This window comes from Vipera berus (assembly GCF_964194415.1).
Source record: "Vipera berus genome assembly, chromosome: 16".
NCBI lineage: Eukaryota > Metazoa > Chordata > Lepidosauria > Squamata > Viperidae > Vipera > Vipera berus.
The window spans coordinates 6,402,772-6,420,259 of NC_138219.1; the positions used below are offsets into that span (position 1 = coordinate 6,402,772).

Here is a 17,488-nt window from a genome sequence, read left to right on the forward strand (position 1 = left end):
CACAAATGACACCCTTCGCTGCCACTTCTCGAACCAGATGGAAGGCGATGCCTTTTGGGAAAAATAACATTAGCAGTTTACAACCATCGGCAGCGGCAACAGCTGGGCATCAGCGCAACCCCATTTTCCCAGGATGAAAAAGAATTGCTATCAGGTTGTAGAGAGGGAGATTTCATCATCCCAGTTTTTATGAGCATTTAAAAAGAAAAAAAAAGGAAAAAAAAGAAAGAAAACACCATTCGGTCTTATACGGATAGTCCTCGACTTACAACCACAACTGAGCCCAAACTTTCGGTTGCTAAGCGAGACAGTTGTTAATTGAGTTTTGCCCCACTTCATTACCTTTTCTCGGCACAATTGTTAAAGGGCATCGCTGCAGTTGTGAAGTTGGTAATACGGGTTGTTAAGTGACTCTGGTTTTCCCAGTTGCAATGTACGGCTGCGAAAGTTGGACCGTAAGAAAGGCCGAGCGCCAAAGAATCGAGGCCTTTGAACTACGGTGCTGGAGAAGACTCCTGCGAGTCCCTTGGACTGCAAGGCGATCAAACCGGTCAGTCCTAGAGGAGATCAACCCTGACTGCTCTTTAGAAGGCCAGATCCTGAAGCTAAAACTCAAATACTTTGGCCACCTAATGAGAAGGAAGGACTCACTGGAGAAGAGCCTCATGCTGGGAAAGGTGGAGGGCAAGAGAAGAAGGGGACGACAGAGAAGGAGGTGGCTGGATGGAGTCACTGAAGCTGGAGGCGTGAGTTTAAATGGACTCCAGAAGATGGTATTGGACAGGAAGGCCTGGAGGAACGTGGTCCATGGGGTCGCAAGGGGTCAGACACGACTTCACAGCTAACAACAACAACAAAGTGACTCTGGCTTTCCCACTGACATTGCTTGGTAGAAGGTCACAAAATATGAACCAATTATCAGGTGTCCCAATTTGGATCCTGTAATCACAGGGATGCTGCAACGGTCGTAAGTGTGAAAAACGGTCATAAGTCACTTTTTTCAGTGCTGTTGCATCTTCAAACGGTCACTGAATGGTTGCAAATCCAGGACCACTTGTACACATGTGCCGATTGAAAGTTGGGTTCCTTCAAGGCCTGGCCTATTGTCTCTTTTATTCATTTGTTTCTTGCGTCTTCACGGTGTTAATCCCAGTGCAAAAAACAGGCAGCTCTATAAAGACGCTTTTGCTGTTCAAAACACACTGGAAATGCTGTGTCCAGTTTTGGTCACCACAATACAAGAAAGGATGCCGAGACATGAGTGCAGAGAAGAGCAACAAAGATCATTAGGGGACCTTAGGAGACTAAACCATACGAAGAACAGTTGCAGGAATTGGATAGGTCTAGTTTAATGAAAAGAAGGACCAGGGGGGACATGATAGCAGCCCTCCAATCTCTCAGGGGCTGCCCCAAAGAAGAGGGAGTCAAGCTATTCTCCAAAGCACCAAAAGGCAAGACAAGAAGCAACAGATGGAAACTAATCCAGGAGAGAAGCAACCTAGAACTAAGGAGGAATTTTCCGACAGTGAGGACAATGAATCAATGGACATGATAGCGGTATTCCAGTATTTGAGGGGCTGCCACAAAGAAGAGGGGGTCAAGCTATTCTCCAAAGCACCAGAGGACAAGAAACAATGGTTGGAAACTGATCAAAGAGAGAGAGAGAGAGAGAGAGAGAGAGAGGCAACGTGGAATTAAGGAGAGCCTTCCTGGCAGTGGGGACAATTAACCCGTGGAACAACTTGCCTCCAGAAATTGTGGGTGCTCCATCACTGGAGGTTTTCAAGAAGAGATTGGAATAGCCACTTGTCTGGAATGTTATAGGCCGGTCTCCTGCTCAAGAAGGAGGTTGGACTAGAAGACCTCCAAGGTCCCTTATTCAGTTGCCCGCTCCAAATGTCAGCCCAAAGCAGAGGGTGCACTGGCTGCAAAATTGGGGTGATCGTCTCCCTGCTCTCCTGTCCATTTCTGGTCAGCCTCATTTAAGACCAGCACACCTGTCCCCTATCCCACACTTATCGGAGCCCTTCGTATCCCCCCCAATTCTTTCGAGCCCCAAATTCAGCCCCTTTCTGCCCCCTCCCCTCCTGATGCAATCCTCAGACGCTGGGGAGCGTGGGTTTCTTTTTTGCCCACATCTGTACAGCACAAGCCCGCCGAACGAGGAGAGGATGTGGGGCCCTGCAGGTATCCTTTCAGCCAGCTCGGCTAATGATGAAAGATGGTGAAAGATCTTACATCACCCGCTCCAAGCCAGGATTGCCTGTTCTCACTGGAGCCTCTCACCCCTTGGGTCTTATTTCCCTCGCATGGAGATGCCAAGGCTCGGAGGCTGTCAGATGCAGCCCTTGGACGGCGTCCATCTTGGCTCTTCGGAGGGTGTACCGGCTCAGTTAAAGAGCCGGGCACATCTGGGCTGCCTTTCGGATTGCCAGAGGTTGCGGATCCTCCTCTTCGCACACAGAGCAGCCACGGGGGATGTTGCTTGCCGAGCGTGGGGTGGAACCTCTCTTTGGCCCAGCCAAAGAACGTCTACGTGAGACGTTTGGGCCTTCCCTAAAGCTGTTTGTCAAAATCACCGACGGCCTCGGCTGCTGACATATACAGAATAGAGCTGGAAGGGACCTTGGAGGTCTTCTAGTCCAACCCCCTCCTCAAGCAGGAGACCCCCATCCCATTTCAGACCAACAGCCATCCGGTCTCTTCTTGAAAACCTCCGGGAATGAAGCGCCCACAACATCCGGAGGCAAGCCGTTCCACCGGTGAATTGTTCTCCCATTTTAGGAAGTTTCTCCTTTACTTCTAGGTTGCTTTCTCTCTTTTTGATTAGTTTCCACCCATGTTTCTTCTCGTGCCTCCTGGTGCTTTGGAAGATAGGTCGGTCCCCCCTACTTTGTGGCAGCCCCTCAAATATTGGCACAACTCCTATCGTGTCTAGTAGTATGATTTGGCACTGCTAAATGCTCTACTTTAGAGCAGGGGCTTGTCCGTCATCCCTAAATGGGAAGAGCCTTGGTGGAGCAGTGGGCTAATGCCTCCTTAAGTAACACCAGCTGCCTGCAATTAGTGCAGGTTCGCATCCCACCAGGCTCAAGGTTGACTCAGCCTTCCATCCTTCCCAGGTAGGTAAAATGAGGACCCAGATTGTTGGGGGCAATTAAGCTGACTTTGCAATAATGCCGCTTGGGGTGTGTGTGAAAGCCCTAACAAGCAGGCATATACATAGAATGAAGGCTACTGCTAAGCTTGTAAGCCGCCCTGAGTCTTCGGAGAAGGGCGGGATATAAATGGAATTAAAATAAAAAATAAAAATAAATAAATCTCCTCTATCCGCTCCACCATCCCTAGATACGAGCTGGAGCACATGCAGCTTCGCAGAGACAGGTTTGCCAGCTCTGGAGATTTTTTTTTGGGGGGGGGGGCGGTTGTTATTTCCCTCCCCCTTCCAAGGGATCTGCCCCGGCATGTGCTTGTCAGCCCTGCAGGAGCCCAAAGTTGGGGTGGTTTTTTCTTGGACTGAGTCAAAACAGAAAATGGAGAGCTCTCATCAGGGCTGAGAAGTCTCTGGTGATTTATTGTAGTGAGGGGTCCTTGGTGGTATCTGAGCTTGGTGGTTTCCTTGCACAGGTTCCGCCACCCAAACTAGATCGTTTCATCAGCGCGAGAAGAGAATGGGGTTTGTTGAGCAGAGGAGGAGGAGGGGAAAGGACTGTGGGGTGCTGGGGGCTCACTGAGCTGGGTGGTTTTCTTGCAGACGTTTCATGACCCAACTAGGTAACATCCTCAGGGCTAGACGGGGGGGGGGGAGGAGGAGGAGGACTGTGGGGTCCTCGGTGCTCTCTGAGCTGGGTGGCTTTCTTACAGACGTTTCGTGACCCAACTAGGTAACATCATCAGTGCTAGAAGGGAGTAGGGTTTGCGGGGAGGAGGAGGAGGAGGAGGAGGACAGTGGGATCCTTGGTGCTCTCCGAGCTGGGTTGTTTTCTTGCAGACGTTTCGTGACCCAACTAGGTAACGTCATCAGTGCTGGAAGGGAGTGAGATCTGCTCTCATTTTATACACTAGCGCTTGCCTTGTCAATGTTGGTGGGAGGGGGTTCCTTGATTGGGCTGTGGCTTACCTTTTATTGTTTGTCTGAGTTGGTAGTTCCTTGTTTACATCTTCAAGGTTCAAGAGGGACGATCCTCAAATATAAACAGAGAGCAACCCCCCCTCCCTTCTAGCACTGATGAATAGAATAGAAAGGGAATAGAATTACAGAATGGAATGGAATGGAATGGAATGAAATAATAGAATGGAATGGAATGGAATGGAATGGAATGGAATGGAATGGAATGGAATGGAATGGAATGGAATGGAATGGAATGGAATAGGACCTTGGAGGTCTTCTAGTCCAGCCCCCTGCTCAGGCAGGAGAACCTATACCATCTCAGACAAGTGACTGTCTAGCGCCTCTTCTTAAAAACCTCCAATGATGGAGTGCTCATGATTTCTGGCGGCAGGCTGTTCCACTGGTTAATTGTCCTCACTGTTTTGAAGGCTCTCCTTAATTCCAGGTTGCTTCTTTGATTTATTTATTTATTTTATTTATTTTATTTTATTTAGTTTCCAACCATTGTTTCTTGTCCTCTGGTGCTTTGGGGAATAATTTGAACCCCTCTTCTTTGTGGCAGCCCCTCAAATATTGGAATACCGCTATCGTGTCACCCCTATGTCTTCTTTTTTTAAAAAAGTTTTTTCTTTAGAATTGAAAAGGGGGACAATCCGTAGCAACCCACCGAAGCCGGGATGCGGCATGCATTTCTAATGTTGGCATTCCAAGCCAGCCAAAGTAGAGGATCAGATAACAGAAGCGAGTCTACAGCATGCAAAGATAGTAGACAGAAGAGAATTAATGCATACCAATTGAGACCCAAAGGAATACTTGCCAGAAATGTGTTATTTTAAACATTCAGAATAGACTCATCTAAAATAAATCCTGTCTCTTCACCCCCCCCCCGCCGCCCCGCCCCTCCCGGCTGGGCTGCCTCCCCACTGAATTGGGTGTCAATCACACGTCTGACATCACCCCAGGAAGGCAGAGTGCAGGGGCGGGGCTATGCAGATGAGGTGGCGGGGCAGCCGGTTCTCACTCTGGAGCACTGCCCTGTAAAATTTGGAATAAAGCAGATTTTTACAGCAGGCTTTTTTTTTTCCCCTCGCACCTGGTAGTAGGAGCTCAGTTGGAGCCGAGAGGCTCTAACCATGTTTTGTTTATTTGACTTGCAAAGTGGGAACCCTGCCTTCCATCTCGGAAGATGCCAAAATCTGACTCGCGCCGCTATTAAGGGGAAGTAAACACGGTGTTCGGGCCGCTTTTCAGATCAGGCAGTTAAAATGCAAGGGGAAGAGGAGAAGAAAAGGCTGTGGCTGATGGTTAAGGCAGAAGCTGGAGTCTTACCACAAGGCAAACCCTCACTTTCTTCGTTTGGTTTCAAGCTGGATGTTTGGTTTCAAGCTGGATGGCGCCATCTCGGCCAGATGTGGTTTGCAGAGTATAAACCACGGTTAACCAAAGGCTTCATGCACTGAGTTACCCAAGCAGCAAATGCATTTAGTTTCAAGGAGCTCACAAACTGGACCGATGGCGTCTTTTGCCCAAGACTTGCCACGCTGGGAAAGGCATCCTAAATCAGGGCTCTTCAAATATGGCCCTTTTATGACTTGCGGACTTCAACTCCCAGAATTCCTCAGCCAGGCATGCTGGCTGAGGAATTCTGGGAGTTGAAGTCCGCCCATCTTCCAGTGGCTAAGTTGGCAAAGACTCTTTTGGAGCCAGTTGCATTTGAGGGGTGATCTTGCCTCCAAGGGCCCCAAAGCCCCAGGAAAGAATAAAGCGATCAATGGGACCAAGGTAAAAAGACCCCCCCACACACACACCCCGAAATTCACACGCGCTCAAGTTTTGTATCTCGTCCGCAGACGGCAAGATCTGTGGATCGGATTCTGGCCCCCTTAACGGGGATCGCATCCAGAGGCGCAACCCGTGCGTTTCGAGGGCCACAACCGAGATGTCAGGGCCCCCCCCTCCAGAAGGCGGTTACAACCGAAGACACATCTCTCGCGCTGGCTACGTACCACCATCACACGTTTCCCCCCCCCCCCCGCCTTAGCAACAGGCAGTTTGCTGGTTTTCATCAGCTCGAAAACTCTCGCTGCATAATTGGCACCCGTTGTGGAAGAGAACTTCGTACCGATTAATTCCCCAGAGGTTGATGGAGGAGCATGCGGGCAAGAGCAGCGGTGTGCATGCCTTTCCACTTGAATTTTGTTTTTTTGTTTTTTTAATTTAGGTGTGCATTTCATGCACTCCTTTCTCACCAATAGGCAAGTCCTCCTCGGCTTACGACTGAGGCTCATGCCTCTGGCCACAAAGAGCGAGAGTGAGGAACATTTGGGTTTCGACTTGCAGGGAGGTCCTTGACCCGTGGACCGGGATTTCCGTGGCTAAGCAAGACGGTGAAGGGAGCTTTGCCCCCTTTCGACAACCTCTCTTGCCCCAGTTGAGGAGATTCCCGGCAGTGAGTGACTTGGTTGTTAAGGGGGATCTGGTGACCCCGGGATATTGCAACGGTCGTAAACACGAGTCAGTTGCCAAGCGCCCGAATTTTGACACCCCCCCCCGACCGTTGGGGACGCTCCAACGGTCGTAAGTGGGAAAAACGGGTTTCAGTGCCGTTGTTAACTTCGAACAGTCACTAAACCGCTGTAAGCCGAGGACTAACCTGCATTCCACTTAAAGCAATACTGACCTGCTGTCATGTTCGCTGGCGTGTGGAATAATGTCCCCTTCCTCATTCATTTGTCACTGTCACTGACGGGAGGGGAGGACAGGGCCCAAGGCCATTTCTTTATGTGCCACTGACCCATATCGGAAGAGTAGCCAGGCCCCTCCACCGTTGCAAAATGGCATTGTGCTGACTGGCCCAATATATCTCGAGTCAGCAAAGTTTCTGATTGGGAAGAAAGGAGGGGAAGGACCCCGGCACGCAGGCAGTCCTCGGCTTAACAACCGTTCATTTAGCGACCGCTCAAAATTACGATGACACTGGGGGGGAAAAAGAGACAACCAGTCCTCGCACTAGCGGTGTTCCCATGTCATGTGATCAAAATCTGGGTGGGTGGGGTGTTTTAGCAACTCACAGGTATTTATTATAATAAATGGGTTAATAAATACCTGGGATAATAAATACCTGCAGCATCCTGGGATCACATGAGGGCCATTTGCAACCTTCCCAGCCGGCTTCCAACCAGCAAATTCAATGGGGGGGGGAGTCAGATTCATTTAACGATTATATGATTCCCTTAACAACCCACAGCGATTCGCTTATGGCCAAAAGAGGCTCCAAAATCGGAGGTGCCTCCCTTAACAAATGCCTTGCTCAGCAAAGGAAATTAGGGTCGTAAGTTAAGGACTGCCTGTATGTATATTCTTAACGGATAATTATCCTGAACAGATAGGCGTACGGTCCTTGAGAACCCATTATTTTGAGGGGCAAAAGCGGGAAGCACCGCACAGGAAAACCATTGAAAATTTAAAATGACAATTTAAATGCTTCTTTGCTTCTACCTGGCTTCGGGAAAACAACAGAATCGCTCTAAACAAGGTCAGTTTCCAGGCTTAAGAAGCGCCATCTGAACAATGTGCAAAGCTTGGTTAGTTTTAAGGGGGTGTGGGGGGTGGGGAGAGAGAAGAACCGAGGCTGTTTTTAATGTAGTACGCAGCCTGATTCGTATTTATTATTCAAACCGAGAATCCAGAATAATTGCAATCATTCTCAACCTGCTTTGAGAAGGCAGACCGCCTGTGCCTGTCAAAGCACCCCAGATCTGAAATTCTGAAAGATACGATCTGAATAGCAGTGAGAAAAAAAAAAGAAAAAAAAGAATGGAGGGTGGGGTGGGGTGGTGGGGAGATAAGGCTGATTCACGGCAATTTGGGAAGTTTTGAAGCAGGCGCTGCGATCTCGCAGGGGGGCTGATTGTAGCTGGATCCGCCGCAGCAGTTACCCAGAGATGGAAAACCACGCCTGGTTGAGTCTCTCTCTTTTTTTTTTTTCATTTGACGCCGCAAAATATTGGACCGTAAAGAATTTATAGGCCAGGATGGATAAAGCCGCTCACACCACCCCCCCCCCCAAAAAAAAGCAGCGGTGGCGGCAGCAAGTGGCAGATAGAAAAACGCTGGTGGGGGGGGGCAGAGGAGGTGTGGTGCAGGGAAGAAAAAGAGACAGTGAAGGAAAGGGGGAAAAAAAAGATGCACGTGGTGGAGAAATTGTATGCATAATGAAGTCAAGGCGAGGAAGAGATTTAATAGGCATGGGCCCAGCAAGACAGCTTGCCGACTCCAATCTTCCATGAAAAGAGCCTTGTAAAAAAAACACACATAACACCGGGAAGAATTTAACTCAGCTGAGGTTAAAAGGGATGCACAGGAACCTTGTAAAGCTTAAAATCCTGGGGAAAAAAGGAGCTGTCCATTTTCCAACAGAGGCCAGCTTTGATAAGCAGGAGCAGACATTAACGTTTGGGGGGGGGGGGGAATGAAGCAGAGGAAGGCCAGGGTAGAAAACTTGGGAAACCGGCGGAAATTCAGGAGAAAAAAAGGTTAAAACCCTAAAACAAGGTAGCCCTCGACTTACAACTGTTCGGAGTTACGATGGCACTGAAGGAAGCGACTTAGCATCCTTTTTGATACTGAAGGATTCCTTACACGCGACGCTGGTTTGGGGTACCGTTCCCACAGAATTTCTCCAAACAGTAGCCAGGAAAAGCCCTCTTAGCATTTATTGGTGGGGAAGGATTTTGATTTTCCACTTACAGATAGTCCTCAATTTGCAGCGGCTCATTTAGTGGCCGTTCGAAGTTACGACGGCGCTGGGGGTGGGGTGTAAAAAAACAAAAGCCACTTCTGCCCGTTTTTTCACACGGCCGTTGCAGCGTCGGCGCGGTCACGTGAACAAAATTCAAGACGTGAGACAACCGGCCTGAATTTATGACGGCTGCAGCTTGGAGCGGAAATGGAAAGGTGGGCCAGGCTTCTCCCGATGGCCTCGAAAGTCCCCAACTAATTCTAGGAACTTAAATAATTCTAGCAACTTAAAAGCCTCGAGCGGATTCGCTGACCTTTTGTGGGGGGGGGCAGGAGGAGGGACGGCTCGGATTGAAACTCCATTACACTCCCCCCCCTCCATGGAAACATTTGTGCCGCATTAAGTTGTCTTAGGGACGCATTGGCTCAGTGGGTTAGGACGCTGAGCTTGTCGATCAGAAGGTCGGCAGTTTGGCGGGTCGAATCCCGAGTGCCGCGTAGCAGAGTTGAGCGCCTGTTACTCGTCCCAGCTTCTGCCAACCTAGCAGTTCGAAAGCACGTAAAAATGCAAGGAGGAAAATAGGGACCACTCCGGTGGGAAGGTAACAGTGCTCCATGCGCCTTTGGCGTCTAGTCATGCCGGCCACGTGACCACGGAGACGTCCTCGGACAAGCGCTGGCTCTTCGGCTTTGAAACGGAGATGAGCACCCGTCCCTAGAGTCGGAAACGACTAGCACGCACGTGCGGGGGAACCTTTACCTTTACCTAAGTTGTCTTAAAAAGCTGACTGGGGAGTCCCCGGGAGGTCAGGCGTGGAACAGAGGTGAGCAAGATGGCAGGCGGGGAATGCAGGTTGCAGTTATGCCTATTGCCTTGCCACCGGCTGTGGGGTTGTCCCTATTTACCGAATCAACCGCCTCTGAATGAGCAGCAAAATGGGAGATTCTGCGCAGCAAAGGCAATCCGAGCGAGCAGGGGGAAAAAATCAGAACGCTTTTTGGGAGAAGGGTGAGGGGTGGAAGGGGGCTGAACTCTGGCTGAATTCAATCTTAATTTGACTGCCTTTGTTGTGGGAAAGAGACGGTTTAATTGATTTAATGTGTAAAATTTATTAGCTGCCCATCAGGCTTACATTTATATCAAGAGATAAAAGCGCGTAATTTAGAATACAAATACAACACTGTCGGAATCGACTTAGCTACAGAGATACGGGGGAAGAGGGTGTGGGGGGCTCTGCTGTTAATCAGTCAACCGGTCCCAGCATGAAGCCCCCTCCCTCCCCCCCCCCATTGGCACCCCAAGCCAAATGGCAAAGCCATGTTTTTAAGCTCTTACGGAGACTTGGCACTGACCTGGCTTAATAAGGCTTCTCTGAAGATTCTGAAATGGGGGTTTGCTTTTTATCTTACATCTCTGGGCCTGGATTCCCCCCCCCCAACCACGGGGTGCTTTAGTCCAATGTGTGAACCCAACCAGAGGATTCGGACATTTAGCTGAGCGATGAAGAGAATCATGATACATTTTCATTTCCCATCTTCCCCGACATCTCCCAAAGATATTCTAGCTATAGCAAGAGCCCTTAGACTTATATGCCGCTTTACGGGGCTTTACACCCTTCTCTAAGTGGTTTGTAGAGTCAGCATTTTGTCCCATTTGCCCCCCCCCCCCAACAATCTGGGTCTTCGTTTTACCAACCTCGGAAAGAGGGAAGGCCGAACCAACCTTGAGCAGGTCAGGATTGAACTGCTGGCAGTTGGCAGAGTTAGCCTGCAATTCTGCATTCTCCCCACGGCTCTAGGCTAAATGTGCACACTTGACCCCTTCTACAGGTCCAAAAGGCTTCAACCTGGGACGGCCAAAGGCACCGGGCGCCATGGCGGCGGCGTCACCAACAGCCGCCGTGGTGACCGCCACTGTGGTGACCACGGCGGCCGCTATGGACTTGCGCGACTGGATCTTCCTCTGCTACGGGCTGGTGGCCTTTCTGAGCGAGGTGATCGACAGCACGACCTGCCCCTCGGTCTGCCGGTGTGACAATGGCTTCATTTACTGCAACGACCGGGGCCTCACCTCCATCCCGGCTGACATCCCCGACGATGCCACCACCCTCTACCTGCAGAATAACCAGATCAACAATGCGGGAATCCCTTCCAGTTTGAAAAAGAAACTCAACGTCCAGGTGAGCCGGAGGAGAGAGGAGAGGAGATGGAGAAGGAGGTGAGGGGCCAATTATGCTTAGGTTTCTGAGGGATCCTCGGTGCTCTCTGAGCCTGGTGGATTTCTTGCGTTTGATCACCCAACTAGGTAACCTTATCAGTGCTAGAAGGGAGAGGGGTTTGCGGAGGAAGAGGAGGAGGAGGACTGTGGGGTCCTCGGTGCTCTCTGAGCTCGGTGGATTTCTTGCAGACGTTTTGTGACCCAACTAGGTAACCTTATCAGTGCTGGAAGTGAGTGGGATTTGTGGAGAGGAGGAGGAGGACTGTGGGGTCCTCGGTGCTCTCTGAGCCTGGTGGATTTCTTGCGGACGTTTCATCACCCAACTAGGTAACCTTATCAGTGCTAGAAGGGAGAGGGGTTTGTGGAGGAAGAGGAGGAGGAGGACTGTGGGGTCCTCGGTGCTCTCTGAGCTCGGTGGATTTCTTGCAGACATTTCATGGTCCAGCTAGATAACATCATCGTACTCAATGGGGTTGCCGGCAATGGGGCAGGCGCAGTTTCCTCGGGATGCGTCCCGCCTGCGGGCCGGCAGTTTGACGCCCCTGATCTAGAACCTCGCTTAGTTCTAAGCTCACTCAGGAAGACTGTCGAGTTTTCTAAATTCAGCCCCCTGTAATCTCCTCCCTTTCCGCCCTGCTGAATGTTGGATTCCTCTGATTCCTGGCAGGTCATCTACCTCTACGAAAATGACCTGGACGAGTTCCCCGTCAACCTGCCCCGCTCGCTGAAGGAGCTGCATCTGCAAGACAACAACGTCCGCACCATCGCCCGGGACTCCCTGGCCAGGATCCCCCTGCTGGAGAAGCTGCACTTGGACGACAACTCGGTCTCCACCGTCAGCATTGAAGACGACGCCTTCGCCGACAGCACCCGCCTCAAGCTGCTTTTTCTCTCCCGCAACCATCTCAGCAGCATCCCTTCCGGGCTGCCACGCACTCTGGAGGAGCTTCGCCTGGACGACAACCGCATCTCCACCATTCCCCTCCACGCCTTCAAAGGCCTCAACAGCTTGCGACGTTTGGTGCTGGATGGCAACCTGCTGGCCAACCAGCGCATTGCGGACGACACTTTCAGCCGCCTGCAGAACCTCAGCGAGCTCTCGCTGGTGCGCAACTCCCTGGCAGCCCCGCCGCTCAACCTGCCCAGCACCCACCTGCAGAAGCTCTACCTTCAGGACAACGCCATCAGCCACATCCCGTACAACACCCTTTCCAAGATGAGGGAGCTGGAGAAGCTCGACCTGTCCAACAACAACCTGACCACCCTGCCCAAGGGCCTCTTTGATGATCTGGACAGCCTTTCCCAGCTGCTGCTGAGGAACAACCCGTGGTACTGTGGCTGCAACCTCATGTGGCTGAGGGACTGGGTCAAGGCCCGAGCTGCAGTGGTCAACGTCAGAGGACTGATGTGCCAAGGGCCCGACCGGGTCAGAGGGATGGCCATCAAAGACATCACCAACGAGATGGACGAGTGCTTTGAAGTCGGCCAGCAGAGCAACTCGGCGGGGGTGGCCAAAACAACGGCCAGCAACGCCGCCGTCACCACGCCACAGGGTTCCCTCTTTACCCTCAAAGCCAAACGCCCAGGCATCCAGCTGCCCGATTCCAACATCGACTATCCAATGGCCACCGGATCGGGAGCCAAGACGCTGGTGCTGAACGTCAAGCCGCTGACTGCCGACAGCATCCGCATCAGCTGGAAGGCATCCCTCCCGGCAGCCTCCTTCCGCCTGAGCTGGCTGCGCCTGGGCCACAGCCCGGCCGTCGGCTCCATCACCGAGACGCTGGTGCAAGGCGACAAGACCGAGTACCTCCTGACCGCCCTGGAGCCCAAGTCCACCTACATCATCTGCATGGTCACCATGGAGACGGGCAACACCTACATCCCCGACGAGAGCCCCGTCTGCGCCAAAGCCGAGACCGCCGACGTGTACAGTCCCACCACCACCCTCAACCATGAGCAAAACCTCGACCCCATGGCTGGGCTGCCCCTGGCGGGGATCATCGGCGGGGCGGTGGCCTTGGTCTTCCTCTTCCTGGTCATGGCTGCCATTTGCTGGTACGTCCACCGGACCGGAGAGCTGCTGACGCGCGAGCGAGGCAGCCGGAAGAAGGATGACTACATGGAGTCGGGCACCAAGAAAGACAACTCCATCTTGGAAATTCGAGGGCCCGGCTTGCAAATGATCCCCATCAATCCTCACCGGGCGAAGGAAGAATACGTCATCCACACCATATTCCCTTCCAATGGAACCAGCCTTTACAAAAGTACCCACACAATTGGCTACGGCACAACTCGGGGATACAGAGAAGGGGGCATCCCGGATGTAGACTATGCCTATACATGATGCAAAGTTTTTCCCCCTTCTTCCAGATGCATCGTGTCGCCCCCTCCCCCCCACACTCCACACTCTCCCCTTTTTACCCCCTCCCCAACCTCTCTCTCACAAACACACGCACAGGCACACAGGTTTGGGCTTGGATCGGTTCTTTAGATGGGTGGTTTCGGGGGCGGGGGGGCGGTTTGGGCCGAGAAGGAAGAGAAACGGCAAAACGCAGCAGACTTTTATCTTTTCAGAGCAGAACCAGCTAGAACCGAAGGGGAGGGGGAAGCGAAGCGGATTTTGCAAACCAACCTATTTTGTAGGGGAGGGGAGGAACGAGCAAACCCACGCCGCGTACACCGCGAAGTTTGGAAAAGTAGATACGGAGGGGACAAAAGACGTAATTTATATTTAATATGCCAGATTTAAAACAAAACAACAACAACAAAAAAGGGAGCGGTCAGTCGGAACAATTGTGAATGAACGTTCGGTTTTATTGGGCTTGCGGTGGGGTGTTTGTTTTTTTTTCCCCCTGCAAGGGGATAGAAGGGAACAGGGGAAGTTCTAGAGGAAGGCAGAAATGACACTGAGAATCAAAAAAAATGCTACCTGTTTATCTTTCTTCCTGTATAAATCTTCTATTTTGTTCAGGGGTTAGATTATAAAAAAGAAAAGAAAAGAAAGAAAAATTGACACTCGGTCGTGATGGCTAAACCGTCAACTGTCCTGGAGGATGTGTGGGGAGATCATTCTTCTTTTGCACCCCATAATTCTGCTTTCCTTACAGGTTCTGGATTTGTCGTGCAAAGTGGAACAATACGGTTCAGGGGAGGGTCCCCTCCCCCCCATTTTTCTTTGGAGGAGGGGGTTTCTAAAAAGCCGCTCTTTGTCACAACTCGAGAATCTTCTGTGGTCTTCTGGTCAACTGATAAAAGCTCTGCATCGTTACCTCCTCCTCCTCCTCACCCAGCTATCTCATTGGAGACGATTCTCCGATTCTCCTCCTCCTCGTAGGAATAAACTCACCATGTAGCTCTTGCCTTTTTAGCAAACAAACAGACAAAAACAAGACACTGACACGTGTGAAGATGGGACAGGCCAGCAGCGTCTTCCAACCAGCAAGATAATCAAACCTTCCATGGTGGGGGGGGAGGGGGAGGGGCTCTGAATTCCCAACGAATCTCAGGTTCACAGGCGAATGGTTTTTGAGATGTTAAGGAAGGGGAGAGAAAGTGTGATTTTGGTTGTCCAAGCCTTTGGCCTCGGCTAAAGGTTGTTCTCGTTGTAATTTCCCAAGACAGTTCAAAAATTCTGTCTCTCTCTCTCTCTCTCTCTCTCTCTCAACCTCAGTATTTGCGAATTTGGGGAGATCTAGGGATCCCAATAGGTGCCGGGATCTCCACGTCGCCTCAGTGCAAAGTCCCGGTCTCTACCATCCAACTGGCGATTCGTCAAATCGAACGTAGCGCTTCTTTCTCCTCCCAAGATCTTCCTGCCTTTTTGCGTTCTCATCTTAGGAGGACGAGCAGACAGCCTGCGGCTCTTCAGGCAAGTGGCAACCCCACGTGGCTGCAACGTTCTCAATTGTACCACCCAACTTGGACCTCTCGCAGATTGGGTGCCGGGCTCGTTTTTCTCCGGAGCGAATCCAGGGGCTCAAAAGTTGCAGAATTCCCGTAGCAGAAGCCAGGCCCTCCAAGTGATAGGGGAAAAGGCTGAAAAGGCCAGTTAGATGCAAAACAGCTGGCTGGCTGTCTCGGAGGGAGAAGGGGAGCGAAGCAGTGGAGAAGGAGAAAAAGAAGAAGAAGAGGAGACCGAGGATCGTGGTGGAATTGGTGAAGTCGAGAGCAACTGACTCCAAACAACCCACGATTCAGAGTTATCTGTAAACAGCTTAACAGAATCACAGAGTTGGAGGGGGGACCATTTTTAGACAAAATGGCCACCGAAGAAGGACAAAGCGCTTGAACGTTGACTTGACCTGATGGATTTTGGCCACCGCTGACGGGCTGATCTCCGAGAACGCTCCCCCCCCCGGTGCAAGATTCTCAAGTTTGGTCTTCTAGCATTGCTGGGGGGGGGGAGGTTTGATTTGTGCGCCCAAGAACCACAAAGAAGAGCGTGCAGAGCCGAGGCTAAAACTGGCTGATGGACTACTGCTCTGAGTCAATGTAGGATCTGACTCTGGTCCCGACTAAGCCCCAAGATGGTCTTTCCTGACCTACAGGTGGTAGTCCTGTGACCGACGGCCACAGCTGAATGCAAAATTTCTGTTGCTGAGCAAGGCAGGGGGTTTGGCCAGCTTGGCTCCATTTTACAGTCTTTCTTGCCACAGCGGTTTTAAGTGAAACGCTGCAGGCGTTCAGTTAGTGACACGTTTGTGAACTGAATCTAGCTTCCCCCCTTGAGGTTGCTTGTCAGAGGATCACGTCACACACACACACACACACACACACACACCGGACACTGCAACCGTCACAAATAGGAGCCAGTTGCCAAGCATCTGAATTCTGATCGTGTCAAGTGCGGGGAGGCTGAAACGGTCGTACTGGTGAAAAATGCCATTTTGGTACCGTTGTAACTTCCAACAGTGACTAAACGAATGGTTGTAAGCCGAGGACTGCCTGCAGCATCTTCAGATGTTTTGAGATAGGACTTAGCACACGCCCAGCTCTCCTGGCCAAATGCTGGAGACGTAGCCCAACGTATCCAGAAGTTAGGAGAGGCTGGTAGAGACCGCAGTGAGGTAGAAAAGAGACAAGAGATTTCGGAGGAAAGACAAATGACCACTGCAGTCTCCATGAGAAGGGATCGCCACCTCTCCCCTCAGGAAAAAAAAAATATCAATGCAATGGCTCAATGAGACTTGGCAGGGAAAAATGCCAAGGACTCCCAGTGAAATCAAAGGCCCCATAGAAAGACGAGATGGTAATCTAGTTTCCAGCCAAGCGTTGGGCAAAACTAGGCACCCCCTGCCCAAAAAGGGGCTCGATTTGCCTCTATTTCTACTGGAAATGAGTTGCACAAGAGCCGTTTCCAGGCAGGCTTGCGGGGAGGGGGGGGAAGGTCCCGTCAGCCTTCCCAGGGCGTGTCCACGGATGGCGGCATCTCGCCAGCTTGCCAAAGGTGGATCGAAAATAATATGCACTCCCCTAACAAATTAAAATCAATTAAGGTGTCGGTGATTGAGGGAGGGGGAGGAGTGAACACCCTTGCGTGAATAGGAGGCTGCAAAATGTTCAATCCTCTTTAAATTTCCCGTGAGTGAGTGGCAGTCGGTGGACTTAACTAGCTAAGTGGGCACTGAGAGGCCATAAAATCTGAGTTGCAGGGGAAAATTTTTTCCACATCCACGGAAATCTATCGGGAGGAGGAGAGGCTGGGTTGGGCGGGCGCCTTGTTTTAAACACCCTCAGTGAGGAAAACACACAAACAAGCTGGGAGAAGAATGGGGGGGGGCGGAGGAGAGAGAAGAAATTGCTCCAGGCTAGTTAATATTTTATCCGCTAAACATCGCTTTGCATAATCAGGGCCTGGGACCCAAGGTGCTGGTCTCACCTCCCGTGAAGTGTAATTTTATTAAACGTTTAACTCCGTACCCAGCACTTCACAAACCGAGATAATGTGAGCAGACTCACGGGGAGCTGGCGTTTAGCACACGGCAAAGACGAAATTTATTTATTTGGAGGTTTTTTAAAAAAAAACATGCCCCCCCAAATGCCTCTCCCCATCTCTCGTTAATGCGGGTGATTTGATGGGTGCTGGTATATGCCAGGCGTGCGCTTGCAATTTGCAGCTCAGTGTAGTAAAAGTTTGCATTTTAGGAGAGGTTTTTTTATTATTTATTTATTTTGAAAACAAGCAAGCTAGAGAAAGAAGCGGGGGGGGGCAATCCAGAGGAAGGAAAACAGGCCTTTGTGCCTGACCTTTGCAACCTTCTTAGGGATAGTTGCATTTGAACCCAGGTCTTTATGGGCTGGTTTTTCCAAAGCCATTGTTTTTTTGTTGTTTTTTTAGGATCACCATTCCCAGCATCCTTGTTTATTAAATAAGTTAGCTGGGACCAAAAGGAGTTGGAGGGGATCACAAAGCTGGA

General features: G+C 51.0%; 2 protein-coding genes across 4 annotated transcripts in view; one reads left to right on the forward strand and one right to left on the reverse strand.

The window, feature by feature from the left end:
- The window catches only part of MACROD1 (mono-ADP ribosylhydrolase 1), a 171,860-nt gene that overhangs the window by 130,017 nt on the left and 24,355 nt on the right, over window positions 1-17,488 (reverse strand). The gene's annotated exons all lie outside the window — the stretch shown is intronic.
- FLRT1 (fibronectin leucine rich transmembrane protein 1) lies at window positions 10,647-13,416 on the forward strand (the record flags this gene model as incomplete). The annotated part of the gene is made up of 2 exons (XM_081340157.1): window positions 10,647-11,031; window positions 11,737-13,416. The coding sequence occupies exons 1-2, from the start codon at window positions 10,726-10,728 to the stop codon at window positions 13,414-13,416; spliced, it is 1,986 nt and encodes a 661-aa protein (XP_081196283.1). The 5' UTR covers window positions 10,647-10,725.